This window comes from Pipra filicauda, unplaced genomic scaffold (assembly GCF_003945595.2).
Source record: "Pipra filicauda isolate LSUMZ 115617 unplaced genomic scaffold, ASM394559v2 scaffold508_size1329835_pilon, whole genome shotgun sequence".
Classification (NCBI taxonomy): Eukaryota; Metazoa; Chordata; class Aves; order Passeriformes; family Pipridae; genus Pipra; species Pipra filicauda.
This window is the reverse complement of record NW_024104652.1, coordinates 861,104-885,393: the sequence shown is the minus strand read 5'-3', so window position 1 is coordinate 885,393 and position 24,290 is coordinate 861,104. Positions and strand designations below refer to the sequence as shown.

General features: G+C 52.4%; 1 protein-coding gene across 2 annotated transcripts in view; it reads right to left on the bottom strand.

Moving 5' to 3' along the window:
* The window catches only part of ATL1 (atlastin GTPase 1), a 30,115-nt gene extending 7,206 nt beyond the window's left edge, over window positions 1-22,909 (bottom strand). Inside the window, exons 1-10 of one of the 2 annotated variants that reach the window (XM_027744479.2) lie at window positions 22,741-22,909; window positions 10,734-10,981; window positions 9,670-9,804; window positions 8,766-8,870; window positions 8,358-8,408; window positions 6,736-6,792; window positions 3,629-3,721; window positions 2,416-2,554; window positions 1,007-1,134; window positions 357-413 (exon numbers count right to left, since the gene is read on the bottom strand). In XM_027744479.2, the coding sequence (XP_027600280.1) occupies window positions 357-413; window positions 1,007-1,134; window positions 2,416-2,554; window positions 3,629-3,721; window positions 6,736-6,792; window positions 8,358-8,408; window positions 8,766-8,870; window positions 9,670-9,804; window positions 10,734-10,981; window positions 22,741-22,774 (1,047 nt within the window). In that variant the 5' untranslated portion in view covers window positions 22,775-22,909. The remainder of the gene's footprint in view (window positions 1-356; window positions 414-1,006; window positions 1,135-2,415; window positions 2,555-3,628; window positions 3,722-6,735; window positions 6,793-8,357; window positions 8,409-8,765; window positions 8,871-9,669; window positions 9,805-10,733; window positions 10,982-22,740) is intronic. The other variant, XM_027744478.2, reaches the window with a different exon arrangement.
* Window positions 22,910-24,290: the final 1,381 nt, after the last annotated feature.

Here is a 24,290-nt window from a genome sequence, read left to right as displayed (position 1 = left end):
ACCCTCCGGAATGCCGGCTGGCTCCGGGAGTGGAGCAGCAGCCCAGGAGCCACTGCCTACATGCAGAGCCCTGTCACCTCCCTGTGTGGCCCCATGGATCCCCTATTCACCTGTGGGGGATCATTCCAGCCGAGCTGTGCAGCCAGCAATTCCCCACAGCCCATCCAAGGGGCAATTCCTAAGCCACATCAGGCCCCTCGACTGCCAAATGCTTCCCAAAACGCTGCTCCTTGGGTTGTTACATTAACATTTTGGAATGCAATCACAGAAGACCCAATGTGATGCACTAGCTGGACAACTCTGGGAATTAATGCCAATTCCAGTGCATGGATTCCCACCAGCTCCCACTCACATACCTGCAGCATCGACTTGGGGTGTGGCAACTCTTCCCCTTGGTAGATCTTTATGTATGCCTGGAAAACAGGAAATCACATGGAATGCAGCGCACATGAGCAACACCAACCACCCCCACCCAGCTCCAGACACAGCTCTGACAGGATCTAAAGGAGGAGGATGTTACTGGCACAAGATGGCTTTGGTCAGAAAATGTGATGTAACGTGGCTCAAGGTGGACCCGGGGTGGCCTGGGTCAGTCACTCCAGGCTCCAGTCACCCTCCCATTGGATTTGCACCCACCTCTGTCCTTCCCTGAGGGAGAAGGAGCCAGAGGCAGGTAGCCCTGGAGAGCAGGTGGTGAGAATTACTCACCGATGCCTCTCATGGAAATGTCCCAGTAGTCATGACAACAAAAATAAGCTCTTTCCAAAGGCAAGGGGAATACAGCCCTCAGCTCACCCCCCTCTAGTCCTCCATTCTCCAGGGGAGGAAAACAGCTCCTCCCAGTTTTTGGGCTCACTGTGAGGTCAGATACAGGCCCATGAGGTGTTTGTCCTCTGCTGCAGTGAGTCAGGACTATCAGGGCAGCCCTGCCTGCTCCTGTTTTCCCCTTTAATTAGAGCAAAAGGCTACAGGTGAATAAACCCATGTTCTCTTAATAGGCCAATACCTTAAAATACTCCACAAGGCCTCGACAGGTGATATGGTTTCCATTGATCTCCTTAACATCCAGGCTCTCGGGACTAAGAAGCCAAGGAATCAAAATCTTCAAGTTCTTGATGAACTCGTCATCTATTTCTGGAAAAAAAAAAACAAAAACAAAACAAAAATGGCATCAGAGAATCACAGAATGGTTTGGGTTGGAAGGGGCCTTAAAGACAATCTCATTCCAATCCCCTGCCATGGGCAGGGACACCTTCCACTAGAAGGTTCTTCCCCCTGAGGGTGGTTGGGCCCTGGAACAGCTCCCCAGGGAATGGTTACATCCCCAAGCCTGACAGAGCTCGAGGAGCATTTGGAAAAAGCTCTCAGGCACTGGTGGGATTGCTGGTGCTGCCATTTAAATTAAACTATATGGGACTGAAGACAGAAAAAACAGTGCAACAGCCAGACATTTGGAAGATAAGGAGAGCAGGGAAGATCTCCCACATTCCCTGCACCAGAGCACAAAAAGCTGAGCACAGCTCTGAGGGGACAAGAAAACTGTCAAGAAGCTACTGACAACCCCTTGTCTGCACAAACCACTTGTTCAGTCCTACTCAGCTCCTGAAATTAAGGGGGAACTACAGAGATCAGCTCCTTTTCCAGCAGCACATCTCCCTCCTGCTGCCTCGCTGTGCCTCCCACTGCTCAGCATGGAGTTTGCTGGGAGAACAAGTCTGAGCACTAGCCAGACAAAAGCAGGGAAGAACTATCATCTGCAGCTGTCTGCTGATTTATTTGGAGTGGCTAATTGGCCACTTTATTGCTGAGATTGCAGCAGCCTGGAACCAGCCACCCTGGTGAGCAGCTCACAACAAAATACCTAAAAATACCCACAGCACGTGGCTCCTTTTGGGGTGGAGAATTCTCTCTTTTTTCCTTCCTTCTTTTTTTTTAACCTGTTGAACTAAGTGTGCCCTGGAGGGAAACCACTGATCAGATAAATCATGAGGATTAAATATTCCCTGGAAGGCTTTTCAAGGTCTCGTGGAACCGGCCTTCCACCCTCCATGAGCACCAGGCTGCACCACTCTGAGCCTGGTGAGGCACAGGAATTAACTGCAGGCTTAACACCACATCCATAAACTTCCAGTCTCATCCCTGCCCTTCCCAGTTTGCCTGTCAGTGTCCTGACAGCTGGTATTGCCAGCACCTCTCAGATCTTTTCAGCCTCCCACACCTTTTTGCCTCCCATGTCTGTCTTGCTGGACTGGGAAGAAGCAGATGGGTGTGTGTCCATAACTGGGAGAAGGGTCCAACTCCTCTCCCGGAAGTTTTTTCATGGAAAATACTTACAGAGGTTTCAGGAATAAGCAGGACACTCTGCCAGGGCATCTAAGCTGTATCAGCCTAAAAAGCAGAGCTTTGCCTTCGTACCTTTCAGTTTCCCATCAAAATTCGGGTTGGTGGCGACTTTGAGGCCCGGGTGAGGTAAGAGGAAGCAGGAGATTTTGGTGAAGCAGGAATGGATGTGCTTCCTGACGTTCTGCAGCTCCTCGTGCTGATTTCCTGACACCTGCAAGAGAGGATAAATCACAGAATATCCTGAGTTGGAAGGGACCCACAAGGATCAGGCAGTCCAAGTCCTGGCCCTGCCCAGGACACCCCAACAATCCCACCCAGTCCCTGAGAGCGTTGTCCAAGCATTCCTTGAGCTCTGGAAGGTTTGAAGTCATTACCCTTTCCCTGAGGAGGCTGTTCCAGGGCCCAACCACCCTCTGGGGGAAGAACCTATTCCTGAGGTCCAACCTGACCCTCCCCTGGCACAGCTCCAGCTGTTCCCTCAGGCCCTTGGTCACCACAAAGAGATCGGTGCTGCCCCTTCGCTTTCCCCAGTTTGGGGAGAGGGATTTTCCTTCTGATGGGAATCCTGGGATAATGCTGGGCCAGCAGCACTGGCAGGAGCATGGGATACTCCACACTGTGGCTGCTTAGAGCAGGAAAAAGCAACACAGAAGGACATCCCTTAGGGATTTACTGCACAAGGACAAAGACAAGGCTCCTCCAGAGACCAAGGAACTGGTGTATCTCTGACCACACGGCCTGGGGCATGTTATTATCCTTTAGAAAATGTGCATGTCTGTGTATGACTGGAATACAAAAACATTTGGGATTTCCCACCAGGGCCTTTCTTGTCTTGCCTTTAATTAGGTCTCTCCACTCCCAGATCCCCCATGCAATTCCCGATTAATCCCACTGGAGCCCTTGCCCATCATTTTTAGTGTAAAACTACCTATTACTAAAACATCAGTCCTGGTCTCTTGGGAATCCATTGCCTCTCCCAGAAAGAGAGTTCAGGGAGCTGGGCTTGGGAAGAAGCCACTGAACATGGCAAGGAAATTTATCCTCCCAAAATGCCTCTCCTGTGATTTTTAAGGCACTGGCTGCACATGACCATAACCAGCACTGCAGTTCACTCCTGACACCCAGTGATGGCAGATTCCAGATTCGTGGAATGGTTTGGGTTAGAAGGGATCTTAAAGACCATTTAGTTCCAACCCCCTGCCATGGGCAGGGACACCTTCCACTATCCCAGGGTGCTCCAAGCCCCATCCAACCTGGCCTGGAACCCAGAGCAGACAGAAAGTACCTTCAGCCGCTTCTCCAAAAATCTTGCCCCACCATCAGATCCATAGGAAAATTCATATGGGAAGCTCCAGTCACGAACCAGGAATATAAGGGACTGGAAAACAGAGCCAGAGAACAGTGGGATCAGTGTTATACAGCTCCCACCAAGTCACAGTGAGCTGCTGCTTGGAGTCCACAGCGGTGGCTGAACCCCACCAGCACCTTCACCCCCATCTTATGCCACAACAAAACCTTGCCCTGAGTCTTTTCCCAGCTCCAGCAGCATCTCCTGCCTTTCCTGCCACCCCATCATGGCACTGAGACCGTGCAGACAAGAAAAGGGGGGCAGCACACCCCAAACTGCTGCACCAGTTTGACTCCCTGGCACGGAGAACATCATCAATCATTTCAATTGCACAACAGGGGAAGAGATTGTTGGTAACCAGGACAAAAGGCAGCGAGCTCCCTAATTCCAGCCACATTTAGTTCCATCCTATGGGAATTTTACAGGCTCATTTTTTTTTTCAGCCTTTTTCACTGGGCAGCCTTCCAGACAGACTTTTAATGAGAAGCAGATGCAGAGGAACGAGGGTGAATAAGAAATCACTGTCTTTTGTAATCTTTATGGAGGCATTCAAAGTTCCTGGGCAAGAAATAAATAAATACCAGAAGGGTCAACTCTGAATCTTTAAATGAAATATTTTCTGAAGAAATCAGGTCTCCAGTGTCTCGTCTGTGCAAGGGATCAACATCCCATGCAAGAAATAAAGGGTTTGGAGGGGGAAGTCCAGGAGGGTCTGGCAGGGCTGCCAGGGCTCCTCTCATGCACACGAATAAGCAGGTCAGCAAGTGGAATCCATTTCATTGGAATTTCCCAAAAATTCGTCTATGTTTAGAACAAAAATCCAGTGGAGGGAGGGGAAATATTTCTGCTCTTTATTTCACTTCCATAAAACATCAGAAAAGGTTAAAATAAAACAAAAAAAAAAAAAAAAAAAAAAAAAAAAAAAAAAAAAAGGAGAGAACAGTGAGTTGGCCTTTTCCAACCACTGCACCCAGTGAGCTGGTTGGGGACACGCTGTTCTTTCGAAGCCCATGAGATGCTTAAGAGACATGTCCACATTCAGGACTTTTCCACAAACACATTGTGCACGCCTTGAATTGGGAATTATTATTTTTTTTTCCTCAAGTAAAGTTGTTCCAGATGGGCTGTGTTTGCCAAGCAGAGCGACAGGCACCCCTTTTGTGAAGGCACCACAGTCAGGGCTGGTGTCTGGTGAGGGCCCCTCGGTGTGAGGACACACCGTGGAGAGGAGGGAGCTGAAGGAAAATGTTGATTTTCCACTGCCAAGTCTCAATTTCCTTCCAGCAGGATCAGTGAAACTGCAGGTTTTTTACTGTCATACTTGGAGGATCATGGAACAAAAGAGTGGTTTGGGTGGGAAGGGACCTAAAAGTTCATCCAGTCCCACCACCTGCCATGGGCAAGGGACACCTTCCACTATCCCAGGATGCTCCAACCTGGCCTTGGACACTTCCAGGGATCCGGGGGCAGCCACAGCTTCTCTGGGCAACCTGTGCCAGGGCCTCTCCGCCCTCATTTTTCCTGCTTCCTAATCAAAAAACCTCATCTGTCTTTAAAAACATGTTTTGGAGGAACGAGCCCGTGCTGGGATGTGGACAGGAGATCTCCAGAGCTCACCTGGCCACATCACCATCAATCCTTCGACCAGATTTTGTCACATCCACAAGCAGTTGCTTGATATTTCCCCCAGATCATTACTGAAGATGACACTGAACCAGAGAGAGCCTGGGGGGACCCTGAGGAAACACTTCTGAAGGATGATCATTCCCTATTAAAATTAGTTCAGCGTGCTCTGGCATCTATCAGTTAATGAGTTTTTAATCCATTAACAATGGACTGAACCAGACAACGCTGACTTCATTTGCTTTTAATCAGCATCTTAGGGAGATAAGGCTTAGAGAAGGAGATATAACATGGTGAGAGTTACCTTTATCAACCAAGCCCGTGCCTTTTAAAAATTGATAATGGGATTGTTTGACAAGACTCACCATCCACCAATTGTGTGACTTGACAGCAATTAAAGTCTTTGGTAAAATCAGAGCCTATTATCCAGCCCTAATGATTTAAGCATATTTAAGTTTCCCCTTACAGCCTCCTTTTTACTGATGGAGTAGGAAGTATCTCACTTTCACTGGAATATTTGGCTGCATTATCCCCACAGTTTTTAAATAAGGAGCAGGGATATTTATTTAATGTCTGGCTTTCTGCTCTACCATGTTACAACTTTCTTCAAGCTCTTGCTACTACAAGTCCTGTATTTTTAATGGTAGTTTTCACATCCTTTATCAGTCATCTGCCCATGCCAGCATCCAATAGACCCTTAAAATTCCCCCAAGATCTCAATTTTGTCCATTTGTCATATTTTTTAACCTTTTAATTTCACTTCCACTTCCTGACCACAGACAGCCTATAAACCCCTCAGTCCTTCCAGGACAACAATTCTTTTTTTATGTTGGAAAGCAAATGTAAAATAGCTGTAACCCATTCCCAATCACTCTGAATTTTTGCAGCATGTCTTGTTCTCTGCTATTTTCCACTTTGGGAAGTTCACAAACCCCCATCCAACTACCCTCTCACCTACTGTGGACACCCAAAGCTCTCCTTTTTTTGAACAGCGGCTTTTCACAGGTTGGGAAGCAGCAGGGTGAACAGATGTCCCTTATTTGAAGCTAAAACCCTGCTTAAACTGAGCCTTCCCACAGCTCTGCTAATCTTTGTCCTTTCATTTTGCCAGGAGCAGGGATTCCCTGGCAAAAGCTGGGCAGAGTCTCCAAGTACAGAGTGTGACAAACCTGCAGCAAAACCAACTGCTCTCCAATCCTGGCAGGACAGGGCAGAGCTCTTGGGAAGGCAAAGGTTCAGGGAGGAAAGAAAGAGGGATGTTGGAAGTATTTGGAAACCTCTCTGGGGGCAGCAAAGCACACAAAGCCTTTCCTTGGAGCAGCTGAGCCCATCCCAGGGCAATCCCATCTCCTCCCATCCTGCAGTGACACCTCGTGGTGAAGCCAACGGGCTCAGGGACAAGAGAGCTGGCCGGGACTCACCTGGAAAGGCTTCTGGAATGTCTCCTCCATGGCCAGCCGGCCATACTCGGTGAAAAGCTGGAAGGAGAAGGAAAGAACAGGACAGTCAGCTGGGCTGTGGGATACATGGGAACAGCACCGAGCTCTGCTCTGCGTGAGCAGGGACAGGACCTGAGGGAACAGCTGGAGCTGTGCCAGGAGAGGGTCAGGTTGGATTTTAGGGAAAGGTTCTTCCCCCAGAGGGTGGTTGGCACTGAACAGGCTCCCCGGGGCAGTGGGCACGGCCCCAGGGCTGCCAGAGCTCCAGGAGGGTTTGGACAACACTCTCAGGGACAGGGGGGGATTGTTGGGGTGTCCTGTGCAGGGCCAGGAGGTGGACTCGATGATCCTCGTGATCCCTCCTACCTCAGGGAATTTTATGATTCTGTGAAGGAGTAAGGGACATTTACGATCCAGGACTAACAGCTCCATGTGCAGAGCTGGAACACAAACTGGCTCTGGGCTTCCCATTCCCGTCCGAGAGGCACCCGGAGCCGTTACGGACAATCACCGCCCTGAGCCCTCACGTGAAAGGTCTCAGCCCGGAGGGTTTGGCTGCCAAATCTGTGCAAAATGGCTCAAGTCAGCTGCTTGCTGCTGCTTTCATACCAACCAGAAACTTCATGTGCTCCAAGGGAACTGCTGGAGCCCTGCTCCCTCTAAACACTCCAGGAACGAGCGGAAATGAATTCAGGAATAAGTACTTTCCCGCTGTGCAAAGACTCTAAAATCAGCCTACAAGCAAGATTTGAAGACTCTCCAGTCTTTCTGGACTCTAATTTCAAACTGAAGGCACAGTAATGTATTTCACAGATGCCTAAAAGTGGGTCAGCTTGTTGAACAGTAATGGCTTAAAATCCAAACTGGAAGATCAGAGTTGCACTGGATAAATTCAGTGTTAAAAAGGTGTTATTGTTAATAATATTTACAGACCAAAATAATTCAGAAGTCTTCAAATGATGATTTTTTTCTGCTGGACTTTTGCTTTTCTTTCCTTTTCCTTAAGCTCCTGAAAAAACCTACCTAACCAATCAATCAATCAATCACCTAAACAGGAGGGAAAGCAGGAGGTAATTCCAGGAAATGGGCAGGACACCTGTGCCACAAAAATCCCATTAGCTGCTTTTCTCCAACAGCCAGGGCTGGAATTGCCCTTAGGGGGGCACCTGTGCTGAGCCAGTACCAGATGGCAACATCCAGGCTTCTAATTTACAGTCATGGAGTAGAATCCAAGAATGGTTTGGATTGGAAGAAAACTTAAAGATCATCTGTTTCCAAACCCCTGCCATGGGCAGGGGCATCCCCCACTATCCCAGGTGGCTCCAAGCCCTGTCCAACTTGGCCTGGAAGGGGATCCCTGGATTCCAGGGATCCAGGGGCAGCCACAGCTTCTCTGGGCAACCTGTGCCAGGGCCTCACCACCCCCACAGCCAGGAATTCCTTCCCAATATCTAATCTAATCTTGCCCTCTGTCAGGTTGAAGCCATTCCCTCTTTTCCTGTCACCCCAGGCCCTTGTAAATAGTCTCTCTCCATCTTTCTTGCAGCTTCCTTCAGGTCCTGCAAGGCCACAGTTAGGTCACCCTGAAGCTTCTCTTCTCTTACCTGCAAGTGCTGCAGATCATCCTCCTGCACATTCTGGGACAAGTTATAAACCTGCATTTAAATAAAAAAAACGACTTCAGATCACTCAGAATGGCCTGTCCTTCAGGCTAACACACGTTTGATGTGGTCAAAGCCTCCAACACCACCATGGGGACACAGGCAAGGTCCCAGGTGGGGACTGCTGTGGTACAAGACAGGCCCTGGGAGCACCATGGGCTGTCATGCTCCAGCCTGGAGGCCTCTCAGAACCAAATAATCCTCCTGCTGTTCCATTTTTAGGATGTGCTGAGCTCTGTCCCGAGACACAGCTTTCGTCCCACCCACCAGGATGGCAGGAAGGGAAGCCCTGCCAGGCTCTGTGGTTCCTGGGGAGTGAGGGACCCCCACCCCAGCCCAGAGGTTCCTTACCTGGATGGAGCTGATCATTGTGCTGAGGGCAAACACAGTGGCTGAGTCCCTCAGGGTGGACTGGCTGTCAAAGGTCCCCTGCGTGTCCATCAGCAGCACCGCGACCTGCGGGGCACAAAGGTCCACGTCAGCACCCCCTCGGCATCTGCATCCAAGGAAATCCACCCTCACGTGCCAAAGGGGTGGGAGGGGGAATGCCAGCTTCATTATTCTGCTGGGAATCTCACTGCTTCTGCCTCAGAGTTATTGCTGGTGGAGGACAAGGGGAAAGAGCAGCTCCAGCCATTCCTGACAGCAGGATGACTCCAGCAGGCACTGAAATTAATGCAAATTTGCTCCTCAAACACTTGCTGTCAGTGCAGAGGAGTCTTTTCCTGAGTCTGCATCAGCTTTGTGTCATAGAAACCAAGCACTTATTGCACCTCCTTAACCCAGAACAACTTCAGCCAGCACTAGAAATCACACCCTGAATGACTCAGTGTCACTTTGGTGTCGGGCTCTGCATTAAAGAGTAGACAAATACAAAATATTCCTGCAAGTTGAATTTGCAGGATGCCTCCAAAATCCCATTTTGCATTGTATTTGACCACCCTGAATGGAGAAACTCCATTTTACAGCTGCTGCTCCAGGAAAGGGGAGTAATTCGCAAGGACCTCAGATCCAAGATGTGTGGGAATAGCACAGATAAAAACTCTGGGATGCACAGAGTTAGGGGGACACCTGGAGAGCATATCAGGGACACTGGGATGTCATATCACCTCACTGCATTAAACCCATCCATGCTAAATTAGGGATAAGGCATTGAAAACCTTCTCTCAACTTTCACAGCCACCTAAGAGAAGGCAGAAGAGTCTTAAAAGCTGGAAGAGAAAAATGAGCTGGCCACCAACAAGAGGCAACACACCTTTGTCCCGTCAGGCTTGTCCACCAGGAAAACCTCGCTCCATATCTGAATGCCGGTGGTCTCCCGCTCAGATCCTCCTCTCCAGGAGAATCCAGTCAGGGGCTCGTTGTAATCCCCAACCCAGTCCACAGCATCCTGCAGGGAGGAACAGAAGAAGCTGCTGTGAGTTCTCATCTCACTTCGGTTTCACACTTTTCCCCTGTGCTGCTTCTGTCCCGGTGCTGGAGGGGACAGTCCCTGTTGGAGAGATTTCCTTCTGAAAAGATTAGGAGGTTAAAAATCCTATAAGGGAGGTTTTTCCTTCCTTTCACTGGCGAGGCCTCACCTTGAATCCTGGGGTCAGTTTTGGGCATCTCGTGACAAGAAAGACACTGGAGGGCTGGAGCGTGTGCAGGGAAGGGAAGGGAGCTGGGAAGGGGCTGGAGCAGCAGGAGGGGCTGAGGGAGCTGGGGGGGCTCAGCCTGGAGAAAAGGAGGCTCAGGGGGGACCTTCTGGCTCTGCAACTCCCTGACATGAGGGGGGAGCTGGTGGGGGGGGTGTCAGGCTCTGCTCCCAGGGAACAAGGGGCAGGAGGAGAGGAAACAGCCTCAAATTGTGCCAGGGGAGGTTTCAAATGGATATTAGGGAAAATTTCTTCATGGAAAGGGTGATCAGGCAATTGGACCTGATTGTCCTGCACAGTGGTGGAGTCAGCATCCCTGGAAGTGTTCAAAAGCTGTGTGGATGTGGCACTTGGGGACATGAGTTAGTGGTGGCCTTGGCAGTGCTGGGGGAAGGGGTGGACTCGATGATCTTAGGGAGCTTTTCCAAACTTGAAGATTCCATGATTCAGGGCAGCAGATGTGAACATCCCTGCTCCAAAGTAAAGATTCCACGAGAGACCCACGGGTGCACAGGGCCATGGAAGGCTCTGCTCTGTTTTATTCTGTGGAGCCCACGCTAATGAGAGGCTTTGAGCATTCCCAGAGCACCGACTCCTGTCCAGCTCTTCCCCGGGCACCACACGGGAGCAACGAGCAGCAGCACCAGAAGCCTGGGAAGAGCCCCCTGAGCTGCAGCCTCACCTTGTTGTACATGTACCGCAGCATGAAGTCCATCAGGAATGATTTGCCTTTCCTGAAGGCTCCGGCGACGGACACGGCCACGACCTCTTTGTCCCTGACAGCCTCGGAGAGCAGGATGCGGTTCAGGGCGGCCTCATCCAGCTCAAAGGAATGGTCATCCTTGACAATGAGGACCTGCACCGGTCCTGCCTTCCTCACGGATTCCTCCTCCTCGGAGCTCCACTCGTAGGTCTTGTCTGCAAAACTACCTGTGGACACAGGGAAACAAGAGCTGTTGGTTCCTTCTCCTGCAGAGTTGCCCACGGCAGGGCTGGGCAGGGTGAGAGGCCAGAGATCCCAAATAACCCATCCCAAAGCGGCATCATCCGGAGCAGATGGCTGCTGAACCTGGCCTCAGACATCCCCATGAAGACTCCTTGCCACAGGGTCCCTGCAGGCAGAGAGTTCCCTGCTGGAATCTCCCATGACAAAACACACCCGTTACTTTTTGTCCTACGAGAGTTGACAGGGAGAACAAATCATCCTGTTGTTCCCTGCAACAACTCCTGGCACACACACAGGGACTGTCACAACACCTCCCTCAGCTTTTCCTCTGCTGGAAAAAAGAAGTCCAAGCCTCCCAATCATCCTTCTTTCCTGTTATCTAGGGATCTGCTCTCCTCTGGACACTCCCCACCAGGCCCTTCCTGAAGGCTGACTCAAAAATGGATGCAGAATTCCAGCTGAGGTTTCCAAGGACCTCCCATCTCCATCCAAGGATGCAGCCTTTAGGCATCCTGTGCCACTGCTGTCCCTGCTCCACGTGCAGCCTGCACTGATGCTCCAAGTGCAATCTGCTGTTCCTGCCATCAGCAGCATCCCCAGAGACACTCCCAGCAGGAACCAGGCCAGGAAGACACAAACCCATCCCGATAAAAGCCACTTCTCCACTCCCAAGCGGGAACCACGCACAAAGCAAAGGCACTGCTCGCTTTCCCACTTGGAAATGGCACAGTTCCCAGTGGAGCTGCTGCCCAGGCTGTGCAGGGATTATCCAGCCTTAGAGGAGGATCTCACAGGAACTGGATGCATTTTAGGACCTGCCATCCCTGGACACTTCAGCCCTGGGGTTTGCAAGGAGCGGGCCAGCTCCAGTAATTTTCCTTTCCTTGTCTCTCCAAACTTTCCAGCCCAGGAAAGAGGTGCTGAAGGTGATTAATCATGCCAGTCAGCTCACCTCCAGCCACGTGAGACCTCCTTGCCAGCAGGGAAAGGAGCGTGTGATGGAAAGTTTCCCCACATTCCGACAAAAACTTCCCGCTTCGCTGGCTCAGGCTGTAACTTTCCAAAGTTTTGCCTCAAGCTAAACCCCCTCAGCCTCTGTTTCAGCCCCTGACCTTGGGGACCCAGTTTTCAGCCATTTCAAAGCACAGGGGCTGTGTGTGCCCATGAAGTTATAAATTCCAAGAGGAACAGGATTTGCCCATTCCCGGCCTCTCTGTAAAGAAGCCTCCAGCACAAACTTCATATTTTAAATAACAGCAGCTCTTTTGTAGGGGGTTCTGATTTCCTAAGATCCCTCAAGGAAGTGTTGGGATCATTAAGCCTGGTTGCCAGGGGATTTCTGGTGGCTCTTGGACATATACTACGAGCTTTCTTTGCTCACAGTTTAAAGACAAAGATCTTTTCTTCCCGACGCTCGGAGGTTTTTTAGCCAAACAAAAGTCCCAAACGCTCTGAAAAGCGGGATTCTCCACCAGACTGCAGCACTAAAATCCCTTCAAACATCAGGCCCTGCTCTGTGTCACTGTTCAGGGGCCTCCAGGAAAAAAACAAACCTTCCCATTTCAAATCTACGGATTCAGGATTCAGACAGACATTGCCAAATGACTTGAAAATGAAGGTCTCTGAGAGCAGGCACACACTAAACACCTTTTCCAGCATCCAGGCATTCCCAACAGGTAAGTATGGCCAGGTGCCAAAGGCTTCTGGGCTCTGCTTTAGCACTGCCACACTACAAGGGATATAAAGGATAGGAAACACCTCCTCTCCTGTGGTGTTTCCCAATGCCCTGCTCAGCTAACCAAGTCCAATTTTTATTTTCTTTGTACAGCTGCACTGAAAGGACAGTGGAGAGATCCTTGGATAGGATGTGACTCATGGCAGAGGCAGGAAAAAAACTGTAAATCGAATTAAACTGAAATATTCCTGACTCTAAGTAAAGCATCAGGGTAACACAGCTGTGCCACCTTCCCGGACCAGACAAATCCCACTTCCAGGCACGCAGACAGAGGGCAAGTGGGACCAGCATTTTGGCTGGAATCCAATTTCCCTGGCTCTGGAGCCAGGCTGGGAGAGCTGGGGGGGTTCACCTGGAGAAGAGAAGGCTCCAGGGAGACCTGAGAGCCCCTTCTAGTGCCTAAAGGGGCTCCAGGAGAGCTGGAGAGGGACTGGGGACAAGGGCCTGGAGGGACAGGACAACCAGGAATGGCTTCCCACTGCCAGAGGGCAGGGTTAGATGGGATATTGGGAAGGAGTTGTTGGCTGGGAGGGCGGGGAGGCCCTGGCACAGGTTGCCCAGAGAAGCTGTGGCTGCCCCTGGATCCCTGGAAGTGTCCAAGGCCAGGTTGGATGGGGCTTGGAGCAACCTGGGCTAGTGGAAGGTGTCCCTGCCCATTGCAGGGGGTGGAACTGGCTGAGCTTTAATGTCCCTTTCAACCCAAACCATTCTGTGATTCCATGATTCCATGATTTAAAACTCTTAATGGTGAAAGAAAAGCTGTGTTTTTTTAAAAAAGGAGCAAGACAGGCAGGAGGAAGTTACACCCTAAAAATGTTTCACATATTTTCTAAGCACGTGGTGCCGCTCTCACAAAGATGAACTGAAAGCAAATCCCACCCTCCACTGTCTGACAGAGATGCACCAGCACAGAGGACTGAGGAGAGTCCCTGCCCTCCTGCTTCCAGAGGGACAGCTGGTGCCAGATTCCAGCCCCTGGTGCCTGGATGGGATCTCCCAGGTTTTCCCCTCCCTCCAGTTCAGCTGCTGGGAAGAGCAACAACCAGTGCAGAGGAGCAGAGATCCTTCTGTCCTTTCAAAACATCAGAATCTGAAGGAGAATAATTTTTTCAAGGAGATATTGGCAGGTTTTGGGAGAATGTCTCCAGGCACAGCTAACAGCCCAAAGCAGCCTTAATGTCCTTAATTCCATCACCTCAACACCAGGAAAATCAGACTGTTTGCACAACACAGGGGCAAAACACAAGGTATTATGAGCAGGATATATTGATTTCCCAGCTCATTGGAGACATCAGGAGAGACAGATCACATCAAGCAGGTCTCTGAACTAATTTCATCCCTCTTGTCTCTGCTTCTTTCACGTGTGCCACTGGCAGACAGAACTTTACCTTTTTCATAATTATTTTCATATTTACTTCCATGTGATGAAACTTCCATGCTCTGCTTATTAGATTATCTGCCCCACTGGAGAGCCAGGGATTAATTTTATAAGATGGCTGCACGTTACTGGAAAACAATTACCTGAACTGGTCTTTTCTGGCCAGAAATGAGTTATTTGCTTCGAAGGAAGTTGTACCTGGCAATGGCAAAACACCATCCGGCCAAAAAGGAAAGGAAGGGGGGGGCTCAGCTTTCCTAAACACAGTTTTGTTTTCACTCGTTTTCTGGGATGACTCCTCCTTTCTCCCGGCCCTCTCCCGGCGCCTTGCGATTACGTCAATTCTCCAGCTGCTCATTCAGAAATTGTCAGGACACAGTTCCTTTTCCCCATTTCATAACAGCTCATTTCCATGACTCCGGAGCGGGGTGGGAGCCACGTTCCCTTTTCCATATGGCGATTCCAAGCGGGAAAGGGGAAGGAGAGCAGAATTTGCATTTGCATTTGTACTGTCAGATAGCGTTAAAAAAAAAAAAAATTAACATTCTCCAACTGGTCTAGGACTGACTTTTGGCTAAAATTAATTAAATTAAAGCAGCGTATTTCACATTGTGCCTGTGTGCAGACTGACAGACATGTCTAATGTATTTAAGCTCCTAGAGGAGAATAAATCAGGTAAATTCCATGCCACTAATTATGCAACCTTTGGTGAATGCTTGCTGAAGCCTGTTTTTCCTCAGCTATGGAAGAACAGGACACAGAAGTGCTGACTACTTCCCAGAGAGCCACTAATAAATCAGCCTTGTCCTGAAATGAGCCTGCACAATAAATACATTTCATCCCAGAGGATGAAAGGCAGCCATGTCCCATCATCTGTGCAAACACAGCCTGCCAGACCAGAGCCTGAGAAAGCCAACTTGCCAGCCCTGCTCTCGTGCTTCCTTGGATCCCAGGAGTCTCATCACCTCAGCACTGCCTGTGGAAAGCAGGGTGGGCAGCCTGGGCTCCCATCCCCCCTCTGAAATCATGGAATCCTGGAGTGGTTTGGGTTGGAAGGGACGTTAAAGCCCAGCTCATTCCACCCCTTGCCATGGGCAGGGACACCTTCCACTAGCCCAGGTTGCTCCAAGCCCCATCCAACCTGGCCTGGAAAACTTCCAGGGATCCAGGGGCAGCCACAGCTTCTCTGGGCAACCTGTGCCAGGGCCTCACCGCCCTCACAGCCAGGAATTCCTTCCTAATACCCAAACTAATCTCTCCCCTTTTAGCTTAAACCCATTCCCCCTTGTCCTACCACTATCTGCCCATGTAAAAAGTCGCTCTCCCTCCTTTCAATAAGCCACCTCTCAGCACTGGAAGGCCACAGTGAGGTCTCCCTGGAGCCTTCTCTTCTCCAGCTGAACAACCCCAGCTCAGATGTCACCCACACAAACACACAGATGCCATGCAGTGCTGTATTCTGAGGGTATTCAAACCAAGTTACCACACTGAAAAACACAATACACCAAGGGGAGAAAATAGAGGCTTGATGGGAATCTTTAACTTGTTGTTATTTCCTTGGAATAGAGTATCCCTGTATCGACTGTGTGAGGCTGCTTATCAGCAGCTCTCCAGGGATTAGTTTGATCAGCAGTGATATCCCTGTGGGTCCTTTCTGCAGCTGCCTTTTACACCACTCACATATCACAGTGCCACCAAGCACACCACGAGCCAAGCCCTGAACAGAGCTTACAGTCAGCCCCCATCCCTCTCCAGAGAGCTTCAGCTTCCAGGAAGCTTATCTGCCCTCCACAACGGCTCTGGCAAAGCCACACATCCCTCTCCAAGCTGTTGTCCCCCTTGCACTGATCACATCCAGCGTGGCTGCCGCTGGGACATGAGTTCTGCTCCCTCTATTCATGCTGAATTCATGTGCCACATGACAGGCAGTGATGATCAGCAGGGCTCTGGGGAGGCCGGGAGAGGCGGCAGCGCTCTGAGCATGCACCAGGAATCCTCTCCTCCTCTCCCAGACAGGCTGGCGCAGAGATCTGCTTCTCATCCAGCTAACGAGGGGAAAAATGGGAAATAAAGCATGGAAGCAGCGCACACACACTGCCAGGGCAGAGGGGGTGTTGTTCAGCAACAACCTGTGTCGATCCTGCACAAAGGATGCACGCAGGGCAGGGCTGCATCCCGAGGCACCGAGCCTGGCCTGGCTATGAGTTGGCAAATTCCCTCAGCACGGGGCTGCCATGAGGTGTCTAGACTGAGGTGCTCCTGGGAGACTGTCTTTGAGAGGATGGAGCAGGAACCATGGCTGGGCAAAGCCCTCTCTCACACCCATCCGTGCTCTGCAGTCCTGCCCGACCCGTGCTCCCCAAGGGTTCCAGGCCAGCAGGACAGAAGGGCTCCCAAGCTGGTTTTCACCACACACACACCTGCTTTCTATATCACCACCCCTTTCTATATCATGGAATTCTGGAATGGTTTGGGTTGGAAGGGATCTTAAAACTCACCTTGGTCCAACCCCCCTGCCATGGGCAGGGACACCTTCCACTATCCCAGGTTGCTCCAAGCCCTGTCCAACCTGGCCTTGGACACTTCCAGGGATGGGGCAGCCACAGCTTCTCTGGGCAACCTGTGCCAGGGCCTCACCATCCTCACAGGGAAGAATTTTTCCCCAGTATTCCACCTAACCCTGCCCTCTCTCAGTGTAAAGCCATTCCCCCCTGTCCTGGCACTCCAGGCCATTGTAAATAGTCTCTCTCCATGCAAATCCTGCATCCAGGTCACTGATGGCCACACAACCTCCCCTCCACCCTGCTCACACCTCTGCTGGGATTTTTTCAGCCCCATGGATTCAGAGGATCCCAGATCGAGCAGGGAAAGCCCCAGGTGTTGCCCATTCACTAACCAGAGCCACCAAGCCCCCCTGAAGTGACACATTCACCTCCGTCAGGACTCCTGCTGTCCCCTTACACCAGGGGCTGGTGGTCTGGGAAATGCAGCAGGGAATGGGAAGGCAGAGCCAGACCTTTTTCTGCCCTATTTGGAAATCAACTGCACCTTCCCAGACTGGAAGTACAGATGTAACTCCAGCTCTGCCAGGAACCTGTGGAAATGATGGGTCAGTGACAGAGCCCGGGATAAAGATCTGCACCCAGGGAGCTGCAGGGCATTGCTGATAAACAGGTGAAGAAAACTGTCCTGGAAAAAATGAGCCCTGTCCTTCAATAATCAAGAATGGCAGGTAAATTGGAATGGGCTGCCCAGGGAGGTGCTGGAGTTGCTGTCCCTGGAGGTACTCAAGGAAAGGCTGCATGTGGCACTTAGTGCCATGGTCTAGTTGACAAGGTGGTGACTGGTCACAGGTTGGACTCCATGATCTCAGAGGTCTTTTCCAACATAATTGATTCTGTGATTGTCAGAGGCCACACTTGGCAGGCTCCCTTTGAGATCCCAAACCGTCCTCTCCAAAGTCAGGGCAAACTCTCACACCCCAACAGCACAGCAGAACTAACACCCCTGCCCAATCCAACCTGCACTCCCACGTTCTCCTGGCGAGCATCCCGCTCCTCTGCGCCCCAGGATTGTTGGAGCAGGGAGCTGAACGGAGTGGCTGCTGCCGCCAGGCTTGGTACTCATCCCTTGCTTTTTCTGGAGCAGTGGCAGGACGTGGAGTGCACCTCCTTCCTGCCAGCCCTGAGTCACCCAGCTGGCAGCACCTCTGCTCCAGCGTGGCCAGCTCAGCCCCTTCTCCCTCTGGCAGAGGGAACAAGGAGATGAATGATCCTGCTGATAACACGAGTGGTTTGGGACCTTCCCGGCGTGAACGCTGACAGAAACAAGAGCTTGGATGATCACCAGTCACCAAATCTCTCTGTTACAACACCTCAAATGCCAAAGTCCAACGTGAAGCTTTTTAATGACAACACCTACTACCACTCACTTGAAGCTCCAGTGCTCAGCTGGCTCTGAAGCAACAGCAATTCCTGCTGCTGTGGAATTCCCAGGCTGAGCTCCTTATTAGCAAGCTTCAGAGACACAAGCACACAGCTACCTTGGGAATGAAGAGACCAGCTCATTCCAACCCCCTGCCACGGGCAGAGACACCTTCCACTAGACCAGGCTGCTCTAAGACCTGTCCAACCTGACCTGGAACACTTCCAGGAACACACCTCCAAAACTCCTGCTTCACCCCTAGCACACATTTTCTGCATGGTCCTTCATCTGCTCTGTTTGTCAGCAACAGCCTCCCTTCATCTCCACCACCAGTGCTGGATTTAGTAATTTCTGACATGAAATTATTTTTACCCTTTTGTTGCTAAAATTGCCTGGAAATTAAAGTTTGGTAAACATGCCACAAAATCCTAGGATACAGCATTAAAAGCAATTACAGTCTGGAGAAAACATTTATGTATATAGAGAGCTTTAAATACTTGATATATACTTTGTGGGCTTGGCAGAGTTCAGCCCCTTCTCCAGAGCCTCTACCTCATTTGGGAAATTCAGTTCCTTTCCTTCTGTAACATTCCATTTTCCTTCAGCTGATGGCAAGTGGGAACATTTCTGGCAGGAACAAGGGAACTGGGGGTCTCTCTGGATTGAAGTGACTTCCAGAAATGATTCACCTCATGCCTCCCAGAGCCCATCCCAAACTCCTTCTCCCTCTGGAGAAGGTTCCAGTCAGTGATCCAGGGGAGTTAATATAAATCCCTCTGCCCCTGAACATCACTCAGGCCCTAAACAATATTTCCATGTGCTGCTTCTCATCCATGGGCTTAGCAGGGAAAATGCAGCAAGACACAACCAACCCCAGGGTTAGATGGGATATTGGGAAAGAATTCCTGGCTGGGAGGGTGGGGAGGCCCTGGCATAGGTTGCCCAGAGAAGCTGTGGCTGCCCCAGGATCCCTGGAAGTGTTCCAGGCCAGGTTGGACGAGGCTTGGAGCAACCTGGGCTAGTGGGAGGTGCCCCTGCCCATAGCAGGGGGGTTGGAACGAGATGACATTTAGAGGCCCCTTCCAACCCAAACCATTCCACATGATTCTATGATCATATTTATGTTGTAATGTTGTCTTGTCTCTTCTTTCAAGTCCCAGCACTTCATTTTTTCCCCCTCATTTACAAGCCAGACATTTAGTTGTGAATATTTCTGGTTTTTTGTGTAAAGGCCCCTCCGTCTGAAACATCTCAGCTTTCATTTGTCAGGTTCCCAGCACTCGGACTCACAAAGAAACGCCAGGAAGTGGAATCTGAAAATCCACCATAAAAGGTCAGAAATCAAATAACAAACAGAAAGGAAAAACAACCTACCAAAATCATCCTTTTCTTCCCAGTTTAACCCATTGCTGTGCAGTCCAAGTGTGTGGCAGGGATGATCTCGGCCTGGCCTGTGCTGGAAACAAGCCCCTTCTCCTCAAAACAGTTCCTGGCCTTTCCTGGCTCCCGTTAGAAGCTCTCATAAATCTCCTATCCAGCTTGAAAACCCCCACCACGAAGTATCTATAACCTCTGAAATCCCTTTTATGGTTTTACAACTGAATTCTTGATGGGTGGGTCATTCCAATTGCAACACAAGGGGAAACATGAGATTTCACACAATTTGTTCCAGTCTGTGCTGTTTAAAGGAGTAACTGGGAGAGGGGATCTCCAATGGCTTTCCTGGACTGGGGGGAGCAGGTTGTTGAGCATCAGCAACTGCCAAGCACAATTTCAGGAAAGAAAATCAGTGTAATCCACTACAAACCTTCCCTGAGCTGGCTGGACTTCACCGTGCCAAGCAGGATTTCGACCAACAGTCCTTATTTTGGGAAAAGCAGGGTCCCCTACTCACAGTGATTTTTTTATCATCTTCAGCTGCCTCAACCATTCAACTGGCAGCAGTTGTGAGGTCTGTGCACCACTTAGCACGTTCAGGAAGAGCCTTAAACGAGGCATAGCCTTATGCTGACCTTTAGCCCAAGGCTAAATGCTGCTCTGGGTGCATCACACCCCACCACATGAGCTGCCAGGGATGTGACAGCGAGCCAGCTTTGACCGGGGGCGACACCCCCCACTCGCTCACCCCAACTTGCTCTGTGAGCTTTTAAAAAAGCTCAATTATTTTCACGAAACAAAGGAGGGGTTACACCAAGCAGCTGCCTGTTCCCAGGCCTGAGTAACTGGGACAAAGTTTGATCCGTTTCAAAATAGCGCTAATATTTTTAATGACCCATAAGCCCATTTTTAGAACAAAGCAAGGACTTTCTCCTTTCCTCCTCAGCTTCAGGAAAAGCCTGAGCCTCCTCCTTCGCCAGCTGAAAAATGTAGCAGAGGAATAATCACCCCATGGACTGATGTCACCGGACAATGCTGCAGTCACTGGATGTAAACACAGCGTTCAGGGCAATGAGGTTTTGTTGTATAAATAGAATAAATAAATCTATTAGAGGTGGAGTTTGTTTGGGTTTTTTCCCCCTCGTAAAAAATAGAGGCATTTTGCTCTCTTAATTTCTTACTTGCAATGTCAACCAGCCCGGCAAAGCGCCAGGAAATCCTCTAGGAACAGGTCTGTGGGATGTAGGGTATGACTCTGAGCTGTAGGGAAGGCGGCTGATCCCACAGAGATCCAGCTTGGATCCGTGGATGCTTCCAGATTCTTGTAGAGAATCTAAGGGGAGAGTTCATCAACTCAGTGACACATCACATTTCACCGGAGTGGGGCTCAGCAGCACAGGCTGAGGGATGTGCCCAATTGCCTTGCTGGACCAAGGTTGTACTTCCCAAGATGATGTTTTCCACGCTTCCATCCCTTCCGGCATCATTTGCATTCCCTTCTCCTGCCATCCGGACCTGAAGGGAAAGCACCAGCGCATGGACGTGTGTGCAATTCCCAACGCGCGCGGGGCTGACACGTCTGTCACACGCTCTGTGAGACAAAGCTGAGAACGGCAGCACATTCCCTGGCAAGTTTTCCCTCCGGTCTACCCGAAGATCTGACGACCCTCGTTAAGTCACAGTCAAACGCAGCACCGATCAAATGAGCTTTGCTAATTTTCCACCCCTCTCCCTCCCAGAAAAGCCCCCCTGCCCGCTCCACTGGCTCGGATCACACACTCCGTTATCCCAGCGTTTCCTGGAGCTTGTCTCTGAACTGTTAATCATTACCATGGGAAATCCTACACTCATCTACACAAATTAGGATGTAATTTGTGTATCTAAACATCACAGCTCAGCTCACCCCGCTCCGCCTGAGGAGCCAGGATACCTGGAGCACCGGTGAGTGAGCTCACACGGAATATGACTCCGGAGGAAATGGCAAATTACTCTCCCCAGCAGCCTCAAATAACGGAAAATGGCTGGATAAAACCTGATTTCCTACGGAACAGCGTGGCAGTGGCAGCGGGTGAAGCGATGTGTGAAGGCGGAGGAGCCCCTTGCTGGGTGCAGCCCACCTGTGGGACCAGCTTTGGCTCCAGTGGGAAGCAGCAGCCGCTGGAGGATCCAGGCGGCTCCAGAGGGAACTGAAGCCTTGCAGGAAGACGCCACAGAACTTCCTCCTCCCTCGTCACCCTGCTCGGCTCCCCGGCAATGCTGCCCCCAAATCCCCCGGCCTCAGGGAGGGTTGTGTGGGGATGGGTTTAAAATGGCCCCTTCTCTGGAAGGTGTGACACGACAACAAAGCCCTACGGCTCCCAGAAATGGGAAAAACCCTCCGGAGGGGTGAGCTGCCGGGGAAGGCCAGTGGCTCTGACTGAGGAAAGTGGGGTGAGCAGGATTCCTGCCCCTGGACGAGGTGGGATGTGGGTGAAGGGGGTCTCTGCTCCTGGACGAGGTGGGATGTGGGTGAGTGAGCGGGATTCCCTGTTCCTGGATGAGGTGGGATGTGGGTGAGGGGGGTCTCTGCTCCTGGATGAGGTGGGATGGGAGTGAGCGGGATTCCCTGTTCCTGGATGAGGTGGGGTGGGGGTGAGGGGAATCCTGCCCCTGGATGAGGTGGAGTGAGGGTAAGTGGGACACCTGGATGAGATGGGTTGGAGGTGAGGGAAATCCTGCCCCTTGGATGGGGCAGGATGGGGGTGAGCGGGATTCCCTGTTCCTGGGTGAGATGGGGTGGGGCGAGCAGGATCCCTGCTCCTGGACGAGGTGGGCTGGGAGTAAGGGGGATTCCTGCTCCCGGGTGACGTGGGGTGGTGGCTGAGGTGACATCTCCCCTCCGGGACCGAGGGGACACCAGGGACAGGGCGAGGGGTGTCCGGGCAGGCTGAGGGGAGCCGGGGCAGCCGCGGGGCTCCCCGGGGATCTGCCGGGGGGTGTCGGGCCCCGGGCGGGGCGCGGGGCCGTGACAAGCCCGAGCCGGGGACACCCCGCCCGGCCCGCGCCCCAGCGAGGCCGCGGAACGCGGGGCACCCCCATCCCGCACCCCCATCCCAGCCCCGCCGGCCGGGCGGGCGGGACGGGCGGACCCCCGGCCGCACAGGGATGCTGTGAGGACTCCCAGATCCCCGTGTGCCCCCTCAGAGGGATCCCGCCCCGGGCCGCCCCCGCCCCGGGCCGGCCGAGCCCCCCGCCCGCGCGGTGCCCCCGCAGCCCCGCCCCGGCGCGGGCCGCGACCGCCGCAGGCCCGGCATTGTCCGCGCTGCCCCCGCAGAGCCATCGCCTCCTACCCCAGCTGCTCCTGTCCCGGCGGTTCCGGGCCATGGCGGCGGCTGCGGGAGGAGGCTCCGTGCGCGCTCCGAGCCGCGCTGCGTCTGGCGGGGCTGCGGCGGCGGCGCGGGGCGGGCTGGGGGAGCCGGCGGGAGCCGCACCATCCCCGCCCGCCGCACGGCCCGGCACGGCCCCCGGGCAGCGGCGGGCAACGCGCTCTGGGGGGCACACACAGAGACACAGACACACAGACACACAGACACAGACACAGACACACAGACACACACACACACACACACACAGCGGGGTCCCCGCGGCACCCCCCTGGGCACCCACCCACCCGCGGCGGAGGTGATGGATGGGGGGGGTCCGGCACGGACAGGAGGGTCTCAAATCCAGGTCACTCCTGGCAGCAGGGCACTGGGATCGTGGAGTCATTCACACCCGGGGGGCATTGACACCTTGGGGGCACTGGGCACTCTCAAGGGTACCCATCCGTAGGGGGCCATGGGTGGTCCCACATCCAGGTCGCTCCTGGCAGGAGGGCACTGGGATTATGGGGGCACCTACATGTGAGGCATCCACACCTCAGGGAGGACTAGGCACCCCCGTGGGCACCCACTCACAGGGGAGATGGATGGGGGGCTCAGCACAGACAGGATGCACACACATCCAGGTCCCCCCTGCCAGGGCACTGGGATCATGGGGAGCATCCACACCTGGAGGCATCCACACCTCAGGGAGGACTGGGCACCCCCGTGGGCACCCAGATGCTGGAGGCATCCCTGTCTGGGGAACCAGGCTTGTTTGAGGTACTGGGCACTCACCCACAGGGCTTCGTGGATGGGGGACCCAGCACAGACAGGATGCTCCCACATCCAGGTCACCCTTGCCAGGGCACTGGGATTACGGGGAGCATCCACACCTGGGTGTGACTGGGCACCCCCACGGGCACCCAGATGCTGGAGGCATCCCTGTCTGGGGAACCAGGCTTGTTTGGGGTACTGGGCACCCACCCACAGGGGTCTGTGGATGGGGGACCCAGCACAGACAGGATGCTTCCACACCTGCCAGGGCACTGGGATCATGGGGGTGCCCACCAGGTTGCTTCAAACCCCTCCCAGCCTGGCCTGAGATACACTTCCAGGGATGGGGCAGCCACAGCTTCTCTGGGCAACCTGTGCCAGGGCCTCCCCACCCTCTCAGCCCGGAATTTCTTCCCAATATCCCACCTAACCCTGCCCTCTGGCAGTGGAAAGCCTTTCCCCCTCATCTTGGCACTCCAGGCCCTTTTCCCAAGGCCCTCTCCAGCTCTCCTGGAGCCCCTTTAGGCACTCGAAGGGGCTCTAAAGTCTCCCCAGTGCCTTTACTTCTCCAGGCTAAACACCTCCAGCTCTCCCAGTGTGGCTCCAGAGCCGAGGGGCTCCAGCCCTCAGAGCATTTCTGTGGCCTCCTCTGGACTCGCTCCAGCAGCTCCACATCCTCATTATGTTGGGAGCCCCAGAGCTGGACACAGAACTCCAGGTGGGTTCTCTCACAAGAGCAGAGTAGAGGGGAATAATCCCCTCCC